The sequence below is a fragment of the Pieris rapae genome, chromosome 4 (genome assembly GCF_905147795.1).
Source record: "Pieris rapae chromosome 4, ilPieRapa1.1, whole genome shotgun sequence".
Lineage (NCBI taxonomy): Eukaryota > Metazoa > Arthropoda > Insecta > Lepidoptera > Pieridae > Pieris > Pieris rapae.
In genome coordinates, this window is record NC_059512.1 from 5,833,997 (window position 1) to 5,856,132 (window position 22,136).

A 22,136-nucleotide genomic window follows, 5' to 3' on the forward strand; every position below is an offset into this window, starting at 1 on the left:
ATTTCAGCTACTTATTCGTTTACTTAAAGAAACTAAAATGTGGCGACCCTACTTAAGTTGATTCGTCGCGACTCGCGGCTTGTGTGATATCAAGTATCGAGCAGTTTCCCTGAGCGCCCCTTAGAGGTTGCCTGTGCTGCACTCTTGCGCAGAAGTGATTAAATAATTTGATTGAAGCGTAAACTTGCATTCCGGAGATATTTTGACGGTGAGTGTATTGTTTGCATTTCACTCGTTCGACATACTGTGATGGATTTCAACGAATCGTTTGGATTCTTAAATAATGAGCGACTTGAATGAGACGCGTTCTAAGAGGTAACGAGAAAACATTCAATGTAAGCTGACGCGACTTCGTCTGCATGGAACAGTTTTTATCAAAAATCATAGAAATCGTATCTCTTAATTTTAAAGTATTTATAACGAAAAACTAAAACATAATTATGAAGTATAATCTTAACAGGACGAGAAAGTTCATTAATTAACTTAAATTCTTTTAGTAGATTTGGTTTATCAGTGATGTACCAAATTTATTAGTGTATTTAATAATTCTTAATGTCCCTCTTATCTTAGTCTATTTACATATACAAATTCATAAACCTATAAAAATTACGTATTTAGCGTCTTCTTCTATTCTACAAAATAAAAAATCTTTTCAAAAACAAAAACGTTCTACGTTTGTAGAAAAAACGACACTAACAATAGAAAAAAGTATTTTATACATTGAAAGTTTTACTATAAGGCATTATCTATTTAAATAAAGGTACTTTAAATATGACAAAAAAACTAAAAGGTTGACTATAGCTAACTTCAGGGTGTCGGTTTTTTTGTGACGGTGTGCGCGCGCATCGTTAATATTTATTTATTCTGATCATTAATTTTTCCTAACGCGCCAAAAGAAGTATAACTTCAAAAACGCTTAATATGATTAAACTTGGAAAAACAATTGTAGAAGTGGCCTTGCCTAAACATGCCTTATGTTTGCATGCATAAAAGTTTTAAATCGCTTTGAATCCTAGTTGCAAAAACAAAAGGTGTACGTATAATTGTTATAATCTTAAGAATCAAATGTATTCACAATTTGTCCCTAATACACACCCTGAATAATGTATGAACTAGGAATAGGTAGACTTGTTTTAAACTTACTGCTTGGTCCATACAACTAAGAATGTTATGTAAAATGAACATTATACATAATACAAGTATTTATAAGTGTCGATGCATACTTAAGCTTCAATTTATGTAATGATTGACGACACTTGTCCTATAATACTTATGAATCCCGAAGACGATTTTAGTTATTTTTAATATGTTATAAATCTGAAGCTGATTAGTAAACAATTATTACAGTCGTCAAATAATTGTAGAAATTGTTAGGTATTTAGTAGTTTTAACCTATAAATGTTCAACATCGTAGTATTTTGTTTTTTTCTATATGTTGGTGTTATTATTATTTTGCATGTAATATACGTGTAAATACTTGCCGAATTGAGATTGCCCGTAATTGCAACTTATTTGGGTAAATAAATAAAATTATAAAGGAATAGTAATAATTTATTTATTTATGTATTATTATTTGTAATTTAAATTATGCATTGTAATGATCTTTATTTATACGTAATATTATCAACACCATCACTTTAGTCTGCTTCCTCGTCGTAAGTTTTTTGAGCAGCACCATGTTTGAGAGTCACCAGTCAAGAAAATACGCATGAATTTACTTTTATCCAGATTGGGGAAAAGTACCAAGGTTATTATTTTATAATTATGTGAATTAAAGTGAAACATTCAAAGCCCAATCTATATTTATAACAAGTATATATTTAGCTTTTGTAAAATCCAAAAATCGAAAAAGTATCACTATAATATGTCTTCTTAACCCAACAAATGAAATAGCCTATCATCAATGGTTAAAGACACGAATTAGACGTATAAAGACTTGTGTAATACAATAAACTATTAAATAACAGAACAAACAGAGCAAGACATACTTGAAGTTTATCGACAATGGAACTGTGGCCACTGTTCATTGACAATTAAAACAATTTCACCACACATCAGTAGTTTATCAGTGCTGTGTTATTGTTGTTATTGAAAAATACTATTATTGATATAACGTCCATGTTAAATGACCCGTGATCCTGATTATAAAACGTCGTGGGTCAAAATTTAAATGATTCAAAGATTTTATTATTTTATTTACACTTCGTTGCAAAGAAACACATTTGTGTTATAACACAATATATAAAAATTACAAAGGATGTGGCCTTATCGCTAACAAGCGATCTCTTCCAAGCAACCCTAGTAAGAAAAGAAAACAATAAATAAAAATGATCTTGCCGAAAGAAAGTTATTTAAATATCCGTTTATAATTTGATTTTGTCAATAGGAATTAGAGAAATCCATTCCAGGAATAGATTTTGTGTAACATTTGAAATCTCTGTATGTATAATCGTGTATATTTTTTTTTGTAATAAGCGTGTATGACTCACACTTTTTGGGACTAATACTGATTTCCACACTATGTTTTCATCACCGTACGAGCGGGTATTAAATGCGCATAGAAAGTCGATAGATAGCCGCGGTTCAAACCTTCGTAGAGACGCACAAGCCAATACTGCTCAAATAAATAACATTTATTATAAAAGTTATATAACACAAAAAACGAGTATCTGGTTATAAATCCTTGTACGGTATAATGTGCGAATGCTACGCAATCTATGCATAGCATATCGGGATGCTCTTCTCTAAAGCATGTCTTCTATTTAAGCAATGCCAATCAATTAATTATTTGCCCTAATGAGGCCAGTAATGTGTGCATGTTGGTTTTTCCGTCCTCTCAAAGGACGTTGTGTTAACGATCCATAAATTCTTGGCCTGATTTAGAGGAATTGTTTGCATTTCTTATCGTTAATAGCCATCGAGTAATGAAATCGATTTGAATAACATCTGACTCACCATAATAAATATTAACCGGCTCCATGTCCAATTTGTATTGGTTTAATAAATTAAATATTTATTTCAAGGTAATTATTTCAATGTTTTTCAACAAAATAATACAAAGGTACACGCTTAGTTTTTAAGGCTGTTATTAATATAAACTAGAGGCGGAGGCGTCAATATCCATCCGGCTGAGCTAAGCTCGTCAAACAGCCCGTGCAGAGCTGTAAAGGCCCTTAAGGCCAACAGAGAGATTCCAATCAAAAAATCAGCCGTCACACAATGCCTTCTGTGCATAGCCTGTAGATTTTTCAGGTCTAAGGCATGCCGTGTTCTTTACGGTGTTTTATATATCACCGTACGAACGAGTCTTCATTATTAGACGCCGGGGATCGAACCTACGACCTTAAGGATGAGATTTGCACACTGTTACTAAGCCAACACGTCTTTATAAAAAGTGAATCAATCTAATTTCATAATTATAACTCTACAACTCGAGAAGCCTTTTTCAATCTCAGTCAAAAAAAAATATACGTAAGAGAGATAACATTTTGTATATCCCATCTAAATAGGCACCAATAGGTTTTCTAAGTAGGCAACTGTTAGCATAGTTAGGAAGTCATTGTTATGAACAAGCATTTGAGACCCAAAAATTGAGGATGTGTATTAAACAGAACGATCCCCCTCAAGGATAATAATCTATAAAGACGCTGACATTCTCCCTGAATCTTTATTAAGCATTACGGGTCTTCATATATACTATAATTTGTATCATGAATAACTTCAGGTACTACCCGATTCAATAATATTTATTGTAATCAACGAAAAACAAATTGTTTATGGTGTTACATTTACACGTATTAAATTGGTTTGAGTGGTGTCCAATTCAATACCTATTAAATATTGTTATTGTGTATATTCATTGTTATAATAAATCAAACTTAATAATTGAAATTAGCATGGCGGCTTGGTAAACTGCGGCGGCCACCTAACCAAATATTACAAACAATTTATTGTCATGATTAACCTTGCTTCAAGGTTATACTGCGTTATTCAATTAGCGATATACTATTAGCCAATAAAATATGTTTTTTTAAATAATTTATCTGGGAATTACTCTCGAACAAATAACATAAAATCAAATATCCGACGCTTCAAAGATAAAGATAAGTACGAATTCTTAAAAGGCAGGAGACGCACTCGCGAGCTCTCTGGCATCGTGAGTGTCCATGGGCGGCGGTATCACTTAACATCAGGTGAGCCTCCTGCCCGTTTGCCCCCTGTTCTATAAAAAAATAATAATAACACGATACTATTATATGTATTCAGTATCATGTTATTCTTTGAGGCGTTCCTACCACAGAACATATAAAGGAGGACCTCCTTTATATGTTCTGTGGTTCCTACCGCTAAATATTCGTTCCTCAAGATCCTTGTCGGTCATGGTGGACAAGCGCAGTCCTTCATATCAGTTGATAGCACATTAGTCACTAGTCGTAGGAGGATAGAGCTGATATCCGCTCGTGTATAACAAGGCGAACTGGACAGGAAATGTCAATGTATTTCTTGGGGCCTTTCCGTGAGACCTTAATGCAGTAATTGGTACGCGGAAGCTGAATTTCTCAATGGAGCAAGGATTTTAATTACTGTAATTACACACTCGGCTTTCCCTGTAACTTTTTTGTGAGATATAGTATCATAATAATCCATTCCAATGATGGATTCTTTGAATCATTCCTTTTTCTGAATCTTATCTTCTTTTTTCAGTCTTACATATTCTGTATAGGAAGAAGATAGATAAATGAATAAAAATCAAGCTAAAACAATCTATATAAATGAAAATATATATATAGTGGTTGACTGGAAGAAATCGCTCTAAAGCGATAAGGCCGCCAGTTGCTTGTCATTAAATTATGTTTAATATTTTCCTTTTATGTAATGCAACGAAGTGTTAATAAATAAATAAATAAATAAATATAGCGTGTTATATCTTAAGTATAAAGAAAATAAAATGTAAAGAGCTCCCATTTTCAAACCTTCATCGTTATACTGATCAACTTCAACGTTTATAATACATTATTATTTAGCTAAAACAATTGTCTATGAGTCAATTGCAGCATAACCAGTAGGATTAAATAACAAATCAGTGAATTAATTACGACTATAATTACTGCCGACTGCGGCAATTAAAAAAATATAATCCGCGTCGCTGCGCACTGTCCGGTGCTGCCAGCACAAACACAGCTGCAATAATAACTGGCTATTTTATTTCAACGTTTAAATTATCAATTTTTGAATATTTTTAATTTAGGAATCTCTCAGAAAAAATAAAGATTTAAAGAAGTTGTTCCACGTTAACAATTACCATAGGAAAAATATTGTTCATGGAAATAAGTAACATAATATAATAAGTTCATTGTCAGCCAAGGTCACTAATGTAGCAATAGATTATGATTTACAGCTATACAGCTTTATAATTAAATAGCTATTTGAAATTTAACATGACAAGGGGCACAACCTAAGGAATTCTTACCCGTATTTAAACGGTTGATAATAATAATTTAAATTAATTTATTTCACTCATATCCGATAATTTTACATAAGGAAGGAAACTTAAAGCTATAGTTTAGGGGTGTTTACTAAATGCAATGTGTTGTTACTTTATGTATACGAAAAATAAAATGAATATTTTCTACTTAGCTGTTTGTTTATTGTTGATACAATCGGAAGGTTATAATGTCATGTGCACGCTTCTTTAGATATGTCTCTTATATAATATAATTACTATTAGATATTGTTTATAAAAAAGGAGCTTAACCACATGTATAATGTTCAACACTAGAAGTGGTGAAACAAAAACTATTCAAGTTTTCTGTTTCACCAGGACGTCAAACAAATTGACAACTTATTTACCAATGATAAAGTTAATATGTTGTTCACACAACACATCAAAAATGAATGATGTGCACTACGAACATTATAACCAAGTCATTTAAAACATTAATACATACATAGGTAATTAACTTTACAATTTGTAAGTATAACTAATTTCTGACTTCCAGACGTAAATTCTTTTGTAATGAAATATAATGTACGGTAATAAAACGAATGTCACTCGTCTAATAATTTTGGGTTCTGAGCCGTTTCAGCTTAAATAATTTTATATACACTCTTGCCCTTGCTATTCATAGAAGAGCATATGTTCTTGCACTAAAGTATAGTTAATAGAAACAATATTTTCCTTTGGTTAAATTAAATGCGACGACAGGTGATTTAGTTAGTTAAAGCGGTGCAACTTATAAATAAAAAAAATTATTCTCTTTTTACCTTAATTTCAGCTATATTCACTTTATGCCTTCAAACACTGTATACAATGTCACAAACAATACTTTAACCGGTCATAATTGTTATAAAAAGTAAAATATACACAGATGACACAGAAACCCACGATAAAACAAGTTTATACTGTGAGTGCATCATTGTTGCAGGTATGATATGAAATCGTACATTTTTTGCAAACTCTGATGAATTGATTGTAATTTTCCAATGTTTTATAGGCCAACAATTTATACTTTGGCAATGACATCCAAGTAAATGTAAATATAAAGTAATGGTATTTAAATAGTCTCTCAATATAAAAGAGTGAAAATTTCACACAAAAGCGCTGATGTAGGTAAATGACATAGATATGTTTTATGAGTGAGTATATATTTCAGAATGAATTGTAATTCTAGAGAAAAAAAATCACTTATTGGCACTTATTTCGGGCTTTGTGAATCATAGTCCGACAGTCAGTAACATTTTTTTACTTTTATTAGTTATTTTACAGCTAATACAAATCACACATAACAATGATTAAAAATACACAGGTAGAAAGTATAAATAAACACAGATTTATCTTCTGCGCATTTAACGAGTCTTGGCGAGTCACGTTCTAGGGCCCTGTATCAATGCACCAATCTACTTTCTGCACCAGTACCTACTCACTACCCTGTATTCCTTATCCGAAAGAGATTCTGACATAAATATTAAGTTTTTGTGCCTAATTAAGATGTAGTTTAATTTTTAATTTATTAAGTATCAATTACTATTATTTGACAATATTTAAAAAATAATATATAGAACCGATACAAATTGTATTTATTAATTCTGTTAAGGCTATATAAACTTAAATTAACTTCATAATATACGGACGCGCCAAAACGCTAGACAAAATGGCGTCGTACCAGTCCCACATCCACAGAACCTGCCTATGCCATGCCTGTAAACACGTAAACAAAGTTCGAGCTTTTTATGAGTTATTTCTCATTCTTTGGTTACGTACATTAAATTATATTTTGATCAAACACTGCTTTTGACGAAATTAATCTCCAAGATAGTATCAGACTGGCGTAGGCATATTATTTACGAGCAACAATTTTCCGCAAATATTAACCGTCACGTTTGTGTCTGACGTTTATTTTAGATAATTGAAATATATGGATTTTATTATAAATAAGTTTATTTACGTGTTTTTTCACTGCAACGCTTCTTAAAGCTGTCTTTTTGCAGATTACTCTCGCCGGCACTTTATTTTTCATATCTAGTTTCATTGCAAAACTTGAATCCGCTTGGTATGTAGACATGATATGGAAGTGCTATTGGAAGATATAGAAAACTGAAATGTTTATAAAACATGTTATTTGGGTACTATAGATATTCTTCGTCAACGGTTCAAAGACACTGACGAATTAAAAGGGAATATGGAAATAATTAAATCAAATCTAATCATAAAATTGTTACAACCAAATTATTTAAAAATGTCGTTTCTTTAAAAATACATACAACCCATTTAGACAACAATACACGTTTGTTTATTGTACATAAACCAAACAGACTCTGAAAAGTTACATCGCGAATATTATTAACTCAAATACGTTTAGCTAATACAGCTCTAATAATTTTGCTTAATCCTAGTAATCAGGCTTTTACTTATAAAGTTTATTGTTTCTTACAATTGGCATTTTTTTCACAACACATAGATATTTAAATAATTACTTCATAAAACCCTTGAATTGATCCTCAGTTTTACATTTTAAACAGTGACCAAACGAAAATAATTCACGATACTTTTAGCTAATTAAAGAAAACTTTTTCATAGTGACAATTCTAAATGATGACGATTCAGGGCTAGCCCGTGGGCCGGCTCTGATATAATATTAATTGAAATAGAAAGGAATGACCTTCTGCGAGGCCACAGTCGGTTATGCTCATATGCGTAACCTCGTTCACGAACCCGCTACTATATGATTTGTTATGTAAACCTTCGATTTGAGGTATTCAAAAGAGAAATAGAGAAAAATAGACGAAGTTTATTACGATTTCGAATTACAATACTGGCTGATTGCCAGTATTAGTTAAATTTGTAAGTGCGATTTCTAATTTTAAAAAGAATATGCTTAAATGAAAATTGTGTGCGTTTCGTAACAGTAATGAAAGTTAAAAATGCTATAAATAAAATAATAGCAGTGCACTATTATAGAATAATTTGGAATTTATCGCGTTAGGTATACGCAAGCGCAAAAGTAGGCAAGTTGTTAACATAGTAATATTACATGCGAGTTTGTAGAAATACACAAAGAAAGTGGGTTAAACTTTATGACAGAAACGGTTCGTCATAAAATGCAAGGTAACACTTCATAGTACCTATGAAGTACTAAGACTCTTTTTCTATATATTTCTGTTGACGTATGACGTCATTAGAAACCAGTTCAAACTTAAATTTCAAGAATTATAATTAAAACATAAAAAAGTGTGTATTATGTTTAATTACCAGAATATTTCTCATTAAAATCAGGTTCGGACTGTGTGAAATAGATCGCTTATCTTATTATAAGCTGTGTCATTAAGCTGCCCTTGAATTTACAAGTCAAAAGCTCGCGAGTGTCAGCCAGTTATCGACATCCTTTTTTCTGAAAAACAAAAATTCAATACATATATTGGTCGATAAAATTGACAAATATATTGTTTTGTAAGAAAAACATAAATGCAATACAACAACCCCTCTGATTCATAATGTATGGAAAACTTGCTTTTTTTTAATGAGGTGAAAAATTTATAATTTTGATAGCATTCTTTAAATTATTGACCTTCGGAAAGCTCAATGTCACTGAACTAATATAAAACCGGATTTTCAAGATCTCTTTTTTTAACCTAAGGGTTTGACTTTTCAAACAAAGATGTATGAATTACTGGAGATCAAAGGTTTAAGATATTGGCAAAAGTAATATGTAGGTGTATATTATTTAATAAAATACACATGCATAGGTGAAAAGCACAAAATAAATGCGTCCGTGAGAATCCTAAATATCGCGTCGGTGCACTCAAAACTCCAATAACTTTGCAGGTTAAACGTTAAGGTTTGGTAAGAAATTCTTCTTCCAAATTAAAATTTCATTGGACCTCTAATATTTTAAATATCAGTTACTATAAAATCACACTTGAAAAAAATCTTTCTATTTCTTTGGAAAATTTACAAACTATATCCAATCCAATCCAAAAGACTATTTCTATTACTGACACGGATTTCCTACTGGGTTTGATTGATTTGTAATTGGTTGTTAACAATACAATTAAAATTATTATTACAATAGTTTTTTACAACAGCTCTTACAAACCACGCTATTATTGCGTAATTCTATTTTTAAACTGGTTTTTTATATTGCAGATTTGCGATGCGGCTTCTATGGAGCCTGGTGATCCTTCAGGTGGTGTACATCGGCACCTGTATGGAACAGTTGGATATATTGTATGAGTGGAAACAGCTTGATTACCAATGGCCCAATGAGGAGGCACTAAATACTGCCCTGGCATCAGGAGCATTTACACCAGGCAATTGCATGCCTATGGGTCTAGAGAGACACAAAGACAGGCTCTTCATCACAGTACCCCGATGGCGGCATGGAGTTCCAGCTAGCCTTACCTACATCAACTTAAATGGTAACTCGTCCTAACTAGGCTAACTTGTGCAATCAATTGACATTTTGCCTTCTAACGGCGTCCTGCTTTTCTATGAAGAATATTAAAAAGTAACACAATACGATTATCATTGAGATTTCATAATACTAAGATTTAACGGAAGAGAAATTTTATTTTAGTCTTAACTTGTATTGAATAATTTGTTCAGACAAGACAAAAGTGAAACACTAATTTATTTTAAAATAAACTGTAAACATAGCCGGTACATGAATATTCAATACTGTTTGTTTAGAAATTTTAACGTTTTCATTATTTATAATTAAATCGTTAAAAGAATTAATAAACACACCAAAACTAAGGTTTTTGTTGGCTAAGCAAAGTAATTCACAAATCCGGTTTCCTTTAAATTTCTTAACGTGATATTACTATGCTCTTCCGTTTAACACAAAAACGTAGTTGTTCGCAATTCTATGTATTTATTGGTACCGGTTTATTATATTAGTTTCTCAACGCGCTTTGATGTATTCTACATTGTAATAATACTGTTTCAGATAACTCAACGAAATCACCGGCTTTGATCCCATATCCTAACTGGGCGGCGCACGACATGAATAACGGAAAACCGACAATAGTTTCGCCGTTTAGGGTGCGCGCTGATAAGTGCAATCGTCTGTGGGTCCTCGACAATGGAAAAATTGGAAACCTTGAGAACGATACCGTTAAATACCCACCAGCTATTCTCATATATGACCTCCTTACTGACACACTCCTCCGCAACTATGTCTTTCCCGATGATCAAGTCAAAGAAGAATCTGGTTTCGCTAATATCGCTGTCGAAGACATCGACTGCGAGGATACTTACGCATATGCCGGTGACTTGGGAAAACCAGGTATAGTTGTATACTCTTGGAAAAAGAACGAATCCTGGAGGATAACTCATCACTACTTCCACCCGGACCCATTAGCCTGCGATTTCAGCGTTAAAGGACACAACTTCAGCTGGACAGATGCTCTCTTTGGTTTAAGTCTCTCAGCGCCAAATGCTGACAACTACAGCACTCTATACTTCCATCCGATGGCGAGTTACAATGAGTTCGCCGTTTCTACGGAATACCTCAGAAACCAGACAGTGGCAGAAGCTAACTTTAATGCCTTCAAGCTGCTTGGAAGTAGGGGACCTAACGCTCAATCCAGTGCGTCCTTCGTAGACCCAAAAACGGGAGTGTTGTTCTATTCACTCGTGAATCTAAACGCAGTGGCGTGTTGGAGGACCACGAATAAGGAGTATCTCATGAAAAATCAAGGAAGGATCTATATGGACGACGAGAAAATGATATACCCGACAGATATAAAGGTAGACTATGAGGAGAACCTTTGGGTGTTGTCGAATAGGATGCCAATATGGATGTATGGGAAGCTGGACCCTAACGATGTTAATTTCAGAGTGTTCTCTGCGCCAGTATTAAGTGCGATCAGTCATACAGCATGCGATATAACACCCAGATCAGACATTTTGGATAAGTTTGTAAATAAGATTAAGAATGTGACAATTGATATAGCCGCTAAAGTTAAACCTAATAAGTCAAGTGCGTTTTCATCGCCTGTCTCTTTGCTGTCGCTCACTATCAGTTTGTTGTGGTTTATATCAATTTATTAATTAAATAATCGTTAGCGAAACGGGCTATTTTATGTAAATAATTTGTTGGCAAATACGCCATTAATTTGAATAAGATTTTGATACGGTCTGTGATTTAAAATTTAGTGTAGGCGATGAATCTAAAATTACTTTTTTTATTATGAAGACTAAATTAAACGTGACACATAAACCGCATCTTGTTAAAATTTATATACGTATCAAATTGACACAAAACATGTTTTTCTAAAACTTAAAAGCCGATCTATTGTACTCAAATATATTTGACCAATGTTCTTTGCAAAGTGAAAATTTTATTAGGTATATGCGGTTGCTAATCTAAACCACTTTCATTACCGCTGTGCGCCTATAGATGGCGCTGATGTAAAGAAAAATCTAGATTATTATGTATGTCAAAGAAAACATGTTCATTATATTAATATAAATTGATTTCAAGCGTATTGAAGGCTATGAGTGCAATAGATGAAGTAACAAATTCCGAGCCAGTTAAAATTGTTTTTATCGTTACCGTATTATTTATTTAGATTACGAATTATTTTCTAGTTATTGTACTTAGTATTTGCCCCTACCCGTGATATGTAATTATTGTTAACATAGCGTAAGATTATGTAATAATCGTTTGTGACATTTTCTGTAAATATGTGTTAATTTAAGTTGACATGCAATAAAAATTCAAATTATAAATATTTTTTATTTCGTTTATATTAAAATTAAATATAAGATAATATTCTAATTATAAACTGCCCAAAATATGCCTCGCGAAGGAATATATTAAGTAAGGTTTCGAATACCGATTTTATTCCGAGAATTGTAGCGACATCCATATCAATACAACTGCTTTTATTAACGACAATACGACGACGACGACAACCTCTTGAAAGGTACTGCTTTATTACACTAGATGGCGCCCAAATTAAGTATTAAACGGTTTTGTTGGCCGGCGCGGCGTAACCACAATTAAAAAGAAAATAAGTTTTTTTCGTCGTTCTTTTTGATGATAAATAAATCAATGTCACTACAACCTTTTTAGATCTGGGCTTCATATTTCTGTGTCTGTTTCATGATATATTCGTTATTATACAAGTAGGTCTTCTGTCTTCAGTCTCCTGTGACTGACACGCCGTTGACGTTTTCAGTCTAAGGCAACCTGGTTTCCTCACGATACATTCACCGTTCGAGCTAATATTAAGCGTGCACATAGCAAGAGAGTCAATTGGTGGCCAGCGAGGCATTGAACCTACGACCTCAAGGATGAGCCATCAACTGCTCTTTTCAGTTCTTTTTCATTGACTAGAAACCCGTTATTCGGATAGACATCTATATTTTCATTACATTCCTATATCTATATAGACTAGTAAATAATTTATCTTCTTAATTGTTGTCTTCTTGTTGTTATTTTACATTAGACGATTTAGTGAAAACTCCATCCTCATTTAATGTATATACACCGGGTGAGACCTTTTTTATGTGCAATTAGTTTAGGCTTATGGCGTAAGTCTTTTAATATCCCAAGGGTCACCTATTAAACTCAACATTAAAGTCGGGATCCCAACCGCTATCTATATTGTAAATTACAGTACCGGCGTTGATGAAAACTTTGACTGATTTAAGAATAGGTACAGCACAACAATAACAATTTTACTTGTAGTCCTCGACCTTGTATTGCGATGATTTACACACACTTTAATATTTAATTTTCGTTAATCCCGTGACTACAATACAAGTAATTTATTGCACTCAACATTAGCTAATTTAGATAGGACTATCGACATCCATCTACAGTCTACTGTCGACTTGTTTACATGATTAACATGTCAGTAAAGGTCGAGAAAACTGTAAGTACTGAGAACTTACAATATTGTTTTAATATTATTTTGCACTCTCATAAATGTTATAGACTTCTTTATACAAGCTTAAAGCTTTCGTTTCGTCTCTGACTCAGATACATAGTTTATAATGTATTTAAAATTATTGCAGTTGTATTACCTAATTTGCGTATTAGTAACTAAGTATTATTAAATTTCTTTTTGACTTATTGCTAAGGAGGAAAAAGTGAACCACGTGTCAAGGATCCGGGAGCAGTGTGTCAATTGTTTCAAAGGTCCCAATTTAATCAAAACCATCGTGGTCATGGCTTGTCTGCTTATTGTCGTGTATCAGGTACAATATTTTTTGCATATATTATATGCATAGTATATTTTTGGGGTAAAATGTGTGTATCATACTCAATATTTAAATGCTTTTGATAGTTGGTATCTTAATATCAAAAAACTCGGTATAAGTTCTTAAGCAACTTCAAACAACCCCGAAGGTAGAGTTAAAGAAGTTAACAATTCAACCTGTATTTATTAAAATTGAATATCTTACGGAGTTAAATTGTTTTTTTCTCGCTATTATAAGAACATTATTAAATACTTTTAATTAAATTATTTATTACTTTACTATGTTTCGCCTAATTTCAAACTTATATTTTTTGTTTAGTTTAAAATTATCAGTGACTTAAATCACTTTTATATTACATAAATCGTTTGTTATAAGCATAATAGTAAGCAGTGTTGGCCTAGTGGATTCAGGGTGTGAATCTCATTCCTAAGGCCGTAGGTTCGATCTCCGTCTGAGCATCGAAAGAATTCATTTATGCGCATCTAACATCTGCGTACGAAACTGCCGTAGACTCAAAAAAGACGGATTATTTCAGTCGTAGAAGGCTGATCACCTATGAATTAATGATCAAAGAAACACATGAAATCTGAGCCCAAAACCCAAATAGGGTACCTAATGTATAAGAAGAGATATATTCCTCACTATGTTTGAATACTAAATTTTTGCCCATCATCAGATTATAACATGCATCCAGAAGTTGACCAATATCCCAGTCACAACACATACACACTTCGACTTTAACAAGACCATCGCCTACCCAAGCGTGACGTTCTGCCGGGAACCCCCATACAAACATGCTAAGCTGCAGGTAGGCCTGGATAGACATTAATTTTTAAAGGTATTTTTTTTAATCTGTTAGATTATATCAAAACATTACACGATGTCCTGCTACTGTCTTTCTCAATAAATGGAGTTGACTATCTAGTTACGGTGACGAACTACAAACTAAAGAGAACAAATCTCAGTAAATGTGTATATAAATTTATTATTATTGAGTTTTGTTCTCTTTTTCGCAAACCGTTTGTCTCTTTTCTAAGCCTGTACTCTGAATGTAGTCATTTGCAATTCTATAAGTTTTAATAGAAATTTCCTAATGTTGACCAGGCACTAATGCTGCTAATAGGGTATTTTCACTAGGGAATGATTATTGGAGCATTGAGAAGTCGTAACTTTTCTGTTAAAACATTATCTGTCGTCTAAACAGTCAAATTTAATATGTAAAATAAAAGTAGTTCTGATGTGCCCACATTATTTGACGAATATCCTCATTTAGCAAAAAAATCCACTCCTAAGAAAAATAGGTTTTTATAGGAAAATTTTTTTTTTTTCACCTATGAAGTACTTGCAAAGTGTACCTTTTTAACATAAAATTGTTGGTCACACTGATCTAGTAAATTAAGATTTTCCATTTGGACCCGTTCCTTAGATCAATGTCGGGATAACCCATTCTAAGAAACAATTAAGAGGAGCAGGAGGCCCACCATGAACACTAACATGCAGTATGTTACGCTAAAAACTCACAATGTCAGAAGACGCATGCCTAGCCAGCAGTTAATACGAACACTCTTTTCGTGAAGGACCCGAATCCAAATTGATTCAAAATATTGGTGATGCGCATCAAAAACTTCCTTAAATAACACTCAGTTGCGGAACGATGGACTTCTAGGTGATTGACTATCTTTTTGGAAGTAGTAATCCAAACATATAAAAAAATTACAACTATAGCAAAACTAAAAAAAAAACTATTTCAAGCAATTTATAACTTTTGTTTTGGTTATTTTAGGAATATGGGTTGTCTTCACATCCTCGATTCACGTCCACCTGGAGAGAATTCAACTTCTCTGCGATCTCTCTTGATGAACTATGGGATGAGATCACATACAACGCTGACGACTTCTTTGTTCAGTATGGCTTAGACTCACTTAGGGATGGTAAATATTTCTCTAGTAAATAACCTACCTGAGTGTATATAAATGAAATCATTCACATAGAATTGATAATTTGTAGTAGTCAACGTTTACGTGATTCAAACAAATACAAAATTATCGGTGCCTATTTGAATATTAATTTAAAGTGTAATATCAATTCTCTATAGAATTAGTCAAAGTTGCGTGTAACTTGTCGTAGTGGTTTGAATGTTCATTGTATTTCAGTTGGTTACAAGTAGTTAACACTCATACTAACTAGGTGTTACCATCATTAAATTATTTTTGGGCTTTGGAGGTCACCAATAAAATATCAATGATACCCAGTATTTTTTCCAAAAACGATTACACAAAGTATTATTTTAACCAGATGTGGTGTTAACATCGAGTATGGGTTTCGTAAACGGTCGGTGCTATACCCTCACACCTCGGATTAAGGACTCCCAAGCGACGAAGGCTCGGGGCTACGCCATCACCCTGCAGCACACTCAAGAGGACATTACCTCATCTACTAGCATTTTACCACCTGGCTACCATGTTTATGTGCATTACGAGAAGGAGCCGTATACCGGTCTGAGCTTAATTCTATACTTATTATATAAGTATAGAAATAAGCTATAATAATAAGCTAATATATATAAATATATATAGTTAAGTTAAGATGTTAGTTATGAAAACTTCCTTTTATTTAGGGTCTGTTTCTCAATGTCCGGATAAGTTTCAACTAAGCTATTTATTACTTATAAGTAGGATAAACACTATTTTTGCGTGTGACTAGACCGAATTTTACAGGTATTTAATTCTTTAAACACGAATAACAAATACACCAAAGAAGCTTAATATTTGTATTTTAACAGAAGTAGAAGTATATAACGGTGGACTGGTCGACTATCTGTACATAAACACGGGTGAAACATTGGATGTAAAGCTAACAGTGAACGAATACGTCATGATCAGCGACGAACTGAATCCTTGCTCTACCGAACCTGGCTACAGCGCTAATTATGTTAGTTATATATATTCTATAGATTTTAAAAATGAACTATCTTTAAAATAAATCGCATTTACTACTACGGATTCTTTATGGTTTATGAGAGCATCAGCATAACTTTATCTATGCTTTGAAATCTTTTAATTGCTAGTTAAAAGATTGTGATTCTATTGTTAGTTTCTTACCTATGAAAGTATTCTATACATAGTATTTATAATACTAGATTATGTGTAATTTAGTCTTAATAATAAATATATAAGGGCTAGAATATTACAGTGCACAACATTGTACGTGTGGGAAGAGGTTGGAAGACAGGTAAATTGTTCTGGACCCTGGATGAACATTTCCTTACAGCGCTGTGATAATTTCAGAGATATGAGAAGACTTATATCTGCTTATATGGAGTGAGTGTTAATAACAAATAAAACTTATTAGGAGATCAAAATGTTGGTACTGAAACTGGGGACTAATATATTGAGATTTTAATAATCTTATATTTCAGCAAATATATTAATCATACATGTGAAAGTTGCCCGCGGGTATGTCGTTCTCTGTTGTATAGCGCATTCGTCGTTGATAGACAGAAGTTTTACACCTGGGATGCTCAAAGCAAAGTCTGGGCAAGTTCCACTAGCGTAGCGAATCTTCAAACACAGGTAATATGTCTTACATATGTAAGTAGTGAATTTATTTAATAAAGCCGTGAAGTTCGTGTGCTAATTATGATCGTAGTTTAGTCATTGGTATTTATGACAGAAATGATGTCCTGAATAAACATAGGTGAACGACGTAATGTTATTGTAAAGGATCTTATTGTATTTTGTTCTCTACAAACACAGATCTATATTCACTTCAACAATATGATGGTATCGGTGTTCGAAGAAAAATACAATTATGACTGGAATGTGTTTCTCTCAGACCTCGGTGGGAGCGTGGTGTGTATGCATTTTATATTATTGCACCAATTCTTTCTTTATCAGTTTATTGCTGAAAATTTTTAGCGGCTCAATGGTATTATCTATATCATAGATATCGCTACTTGGGTTTGGAAGGCAAGGTTAAGTTGTCTTGTAAGGAATCTATATAAAAGTATTTACGGACAACATTAATCAGATGACGTACCCTGTGTATTTTAGTTATTTCCATATATTTGTATAACTTCTGTGTGAATATCAGCTCATTAGTTGTTTCTTGATACTTGGCTAGGTGCCATCGCAACAGCCGATTGTTTGTTTAAAATAGCTGAAGCGTTATTCATTTAATTTAGTAATTCGATTTGGTAGTTTATTCTTATCGGATCATTTGTCAAAAAATTAAAAAAAACTATCCGCTGAGAATGCTTAAGTTTTTCTATCTAGTTCAATATTTTTCCTACTCTACAAAAAACCATTTTATCAGAAGAAACTCTCTCACTCTTATCATATTTTATAGTGTCAAGAATATCCCATATTTACATTCCAGAAACACCTACTGAACGTAGAAAAATACTTTAATATAACTGATGATAAACTTATTCATAATATCTCAAGCCTCTTATATCTTTTAAATGTTTGTCCGTAACAATCTCGTAGCACATTACAAAAATAATAATAAATAAAATATGCTAATAGAGGCTTATAATATACTTATATAAGATGTGTCCTGACACAGATTTCACATTCCTAATGAAACACTTGAGATCTTCAGTTATTTTAAAACTAAATATAAAATAATTATTGCAATTATTCTGTACAGGGTTTCTTGCTGGGACTATCAGTGATCGGGTTGATTGGGATTTTAGGAAATATGTGGAGTAACATGGTGCGCCCACTGCTCTGTGCGTCCGCGCCAGTTCCCCCGCCGCTATCAGTTACTCCTAGAAAAACTCGGCCATATTCCTATTGACCAATACCATGATCCTACTGTATACATATACTGTTTTCCTAATGAAACCTTTGTACTAGATATAAGCTTAAAGTTTAATTAAACATTTATTAAAATTTTACTGCATATCAACTTTATCTTCTGAAAATAAGATTTCGAGGATGACCAGATATGGTTAGAGATGAGCGGATGCAATATCTATTCAAGTTAAATATACCGACTGTGTTACGTCAATACATTCCGATGGGTATCGATGCACAGCTTACAGTATATAGACTTATTATCTGTAGTTCCGAATTCCGGATTTTACGTCAAACATACCGCTTATATCTCGATAGTGTACATAAAAGGTTACGTCAGTTGGCAATAAATGAAAACTTATCAATAAGTTGTTTATGAATGGAATATTGATTTAGTACGTATGTTTTACTTATTTTAAAGCCAGAAAATTATATTTTTCAAGCACAAATGCTGTAGTTTGTGCTTTATTCTGTAGTATCTGTGTTAAATATTTCTATGAAACTGTTTACTCTTGCGCGTATTCACCAAGAGCGCTTAAATATTTCTTATAATAATATTTCGTATAATATTTACGCAGGCGTTAGTGTTCAGTTAAGCAGTTTACGAAGAAGGAAATATCGCGAGGAAACTGTCATGCCTTATATTGGCTTGACTGAACACTAAAAAAAAAACGAAAAATTGTCATATTTAAGTAATTAAGGTAGTAATAATACATATATATTTGTAACTGTTTGTTAGTACAGTTCATGTTACTTATAAAACCTCGCTTCGATTGATCTGTAACTACAGGCAGATCTAACAAGGACAATTACAATTTTTAAAAAATATTATACACTAGCTGACCTGGCAAACGTCGTCTTGCCAAACTACTACCTTTAACTCAGCGCCATCTGTTAGAATTGTATCAAATAATAAACAAATGTTAATGTTATCGTAATTTTAGTAAGGATGCCTATTTTTTTGAAAATGAAATATAGCCTATGTCACTCAGGAATGATGTAGCTTTCCAACAGTGAAAGAATTTTTCAAATCTGCCAAGTAGTTTCGGAGCCTATTCAATTCATACAAACAAACAAACAAAAAATCAAACCTTTCCTCTTTATAATATTAGTATAGATATATGGTTTGCTAATTGATATACAATTATACTGTATCTATACCGATATAAAACTGGAGTAAAGCCTCATCTTATTTTAAGAATGATCATAATTAGTGTCAATGTCTCCTTTCAATCTACAGTATTCTAAAGAAAAGCTGATTACTCATTCCATGACGTCAGAATCTGATAATTTGTTGTTTTACGAGACTATTTATACTAAACCCCAATATTGAATGCTTCGTCTAGATTGATTTATGATGGTCGGAAACAAGAGATCTATAACGGCTTACTCGGCCGGCAGTCAGATTACTAACATCTTATTCATGAATCTGAAGCATTCGCAGGTGTACCATCCAGACATCTCGCAGATCCCGAAATAGCTGGACATAGTTACGCTATTAATAACCAAGGGCCAGGAAGAGACCAAACGACGACGTGAATCATCACATACGACGCCAAATGCTATTTTTGGGTCACCTAGTTTTTTGACCTTATCCGTCGCGATTTGCGCAAAAGATATTCACGATTACAGTTTTTAGTTACAAGAAATATAAATGCGATGTAAAAGTAGGGATGTATGCGGTTGTTTCAGAAGGCGATTTAAATGTTTTATCATTACATTATATCGTGTCTCGAATTTCACTTATTTTACTTTTTAACATATCAAAAAGATGATTTATTAGGTACACCATAGTTAGAAATACAAGTTTACGTATACCGAGTGTACTTTTTGGGAAGATAGCAAAAATAGTTCGTCATAGATACACTACTTGCAAATTCTTTTTTCAAAAACAAACATTAATTTTGCTCATAGATCCTTCAATAGCAGTCTAAGAGCAGTAATAAAATAAACAAAATGATATTTATTAGTAGTAACGATTGCGATCGTAAATTGAATTTTTTTGAAAATAAACATAATACGTACCTAACATTTAAATGCGTAGCTTCCAAACTTTTAACATTTGAAACAAGTAAAATGCGGGCTTTTGCCAGCAAGCCAATTGACATTGCAGAGTGTCTGTATTATATAGATAATGCTTTAATTATTACGTTTATATTAAGTTATATTGTCGATTATATAATTCACATACAAACACCCAATTTAATATTGGTATTTATAATTGCAATAATATATATATAAATAAGTTGTAAATCGACCAGGACAGTGGACAGAACTATAACTTGCTGCACCTGCTCTTTTTTAACCCCAATATAAAATGATGTGTATAATAATAATAATTTGTATTAAATCGAGTAGTTATTAAATAAAAATGCTGCATATTTTGATTCAGAGATACAATAATAATTTTTTATTTCTTTTACAAGGCAGTGTGCCAAACACATACAAACAGATACAGAGAACCCACGAAATACAAAATACAATAAATGAATACAAAATAAAAATGACAAGTGAGCCTAACGTTTAGAAGGTTAACCTAGCTAACACTGAAAATATTTAGAAAATGCAAACCGGCTTAATGTAGAGTTTCCATTATTTCTAAGGTTTTTCAAAGTAATCTCCATTCCTCTCCACACATCGTTGCATTCGATGGAACCCTTGTGAAAAGCAGTGGGCCCATTCTTTCTAAGGGGTCTCTTCTGTGGCATTTTCGTACGGTTTCACCACATCTTCAGGGCTCGTAAAGCCCTCAAATTTTATCTTTAGTTCTTGAGAATAAATGAAAGTCGCAGGGGGTCAGATCACGACTGTATGGCGGATGACTCATTATCTAGACACCTGTCATAGTCAAATATTCAACAGTCCGTTATGCGGAGTACGCTGAAGCCTTTTCGTGGTAAAGAAGTAGATTCTGCTTCGAGGACGCTGCTGTCGAATTTTTTCCAAGAAAACAGGCAAACAGCTATTGACATACCAGTCTGCAGTAGCTGTTCTTCCATCTTCTAGCACAACTGTCGCGAAATTACCTTTCTTCATTAAGAAATGCTAATCGCCGCCTATCATAGCTTTGTTGTTGGGTAAGGCGAAAGTCATATTAAATCATTGACCGAAAATTTTCACGTGTAACAAGAGTTTTAGATTTGCCGCCAATTCACAAAAACAAAGGAAAAATGACTGCAATAAACTATATAAGGTTACCAAAGAGATCTTAAATTGAGATTCAAAAAAGTTTTCATTAGCAATGTGTCTAACTGGCCAGTTCTAAACACTTTCAGTAACATTACAGGGAGAAACTGACTTATACTTTAAAAATAACCTATAAACTGGATTAAAAAATAAAATGTGTAATTTAAAAATTTTATATATATACATTGTTATTTTTACTATTGGCTAAGGATTAACAGTTAGTTAACTAAGCCTGAAGACATGGAAACTGTCATTAAATGGATTTGCTTCGCATGTACTCAGAGCGTAGTTTAATGCAGATAGAGATCTGCTTCTAAGTAGATATAGAGATAGTCTGAGCAGTCCAACCGCCATTGATCCTCACTGCCCGAAAAAAAAACTGATATTATATTTCTTATGTTCCTGTTTTAGAGGAAAATCACTTGACTTAAAACAGGTAA

The 22,136-nt window shown here is 32.9% G+C and overlaps 2 protein-coding genes across 2 annotated transcripts; both read left to right on the forward strand.

The window, feature by feature from the left end:
- Nucleotides 1-81: 81 nt before the first annotated feature.
- LOC111001280 (protein yellow) lies at nt 82-12,227 on the forward strand. The gene is made up of 3 exons (XM_022271133.2): nt 82-208; nt 9,644-9,915; nt 10,446-12,227. Exons 2-3 carry the CDS (start codon nt 9,651-9,653, stop codon nt 11,549-11,551), a joined length of 1,371 nt encoding a protein of 456 aa, XP_022126825.2. The 5' UTR covers nt 82-208; nt 9,644-9,650; the 3' UTR covers nt 11,552-12,227.
- An 825-nt stretch (nt 12,228-13,052) lies between these two features.
- Nucleotides 13,053-18,571, forward strand: LOC111001272. The gene is made up of 10 exons (XM_022271124.2): nt 13,053-13,383; nt 13,592-13,708; nt 14,388-14,519; nt 15,495-15,642; nt 16,007-16,207; nt 16,494-16,642; nt 16,904-17,031; nt 17,130-17,283; nt 17,467-17,562; nt 18,362-18,571. The coding sequence occupies exons 1-10, from the start codon at nt 13,351-13,353 to the stop codon at nt 18,509-18,511; spliced, it is 1,308 nt and encodes a 435-aa protein (XP_022126816.2). The 5' UTR covers nt 13,053-13,350; the 3' UTR covers nt 18,512-18,571.
- Nucleotides 18,572-22,136: the final 3,565 nt, after the last annotated feature.

What these genes read in the sequence shown, in the direction of transcription:
- LOC111001280 (XM_022271133.2), top strand. Translation starts at nt 9,651, where the DNA reads ATGCGGCTTCTATGGAGCCTGGTGATCCTTCAGGTGGTGTACATCGGC. An exon ending in TACCTACATCAACTTAAATG is followed by an intron (nt 9,916 to 10,445) that starts GTAACTCGTCCT and finishes ATACTGTTTCAG; the next exon opens with ATAACTCAACGAAATCACCG.
- LOC111001272 (XM_022271124.2), top strand. Translation starts at nt 13,351, where the DNA reads ATGATTAACATGTCAGTAAAGGTCGAGAAAACT. An exon ending in ACAAACATGCTAAGCTGCAG is followed by an intron (nt 14,520 to 15,494) that starts GTAGGCCTGGAT and finishes TGGTTATTTTAG; the next exon opens with GAATATGGGTTGTCTTCACA. An exon ending in CAGACCTCGGTGGGAGCGTG is followed by an intron (nt 17,563 to 18,361) that starts GTGTGTATGCAT and finishes TATTCTGTACAG; the next exon opens with GGTTTCTTGCTGGGACTATC.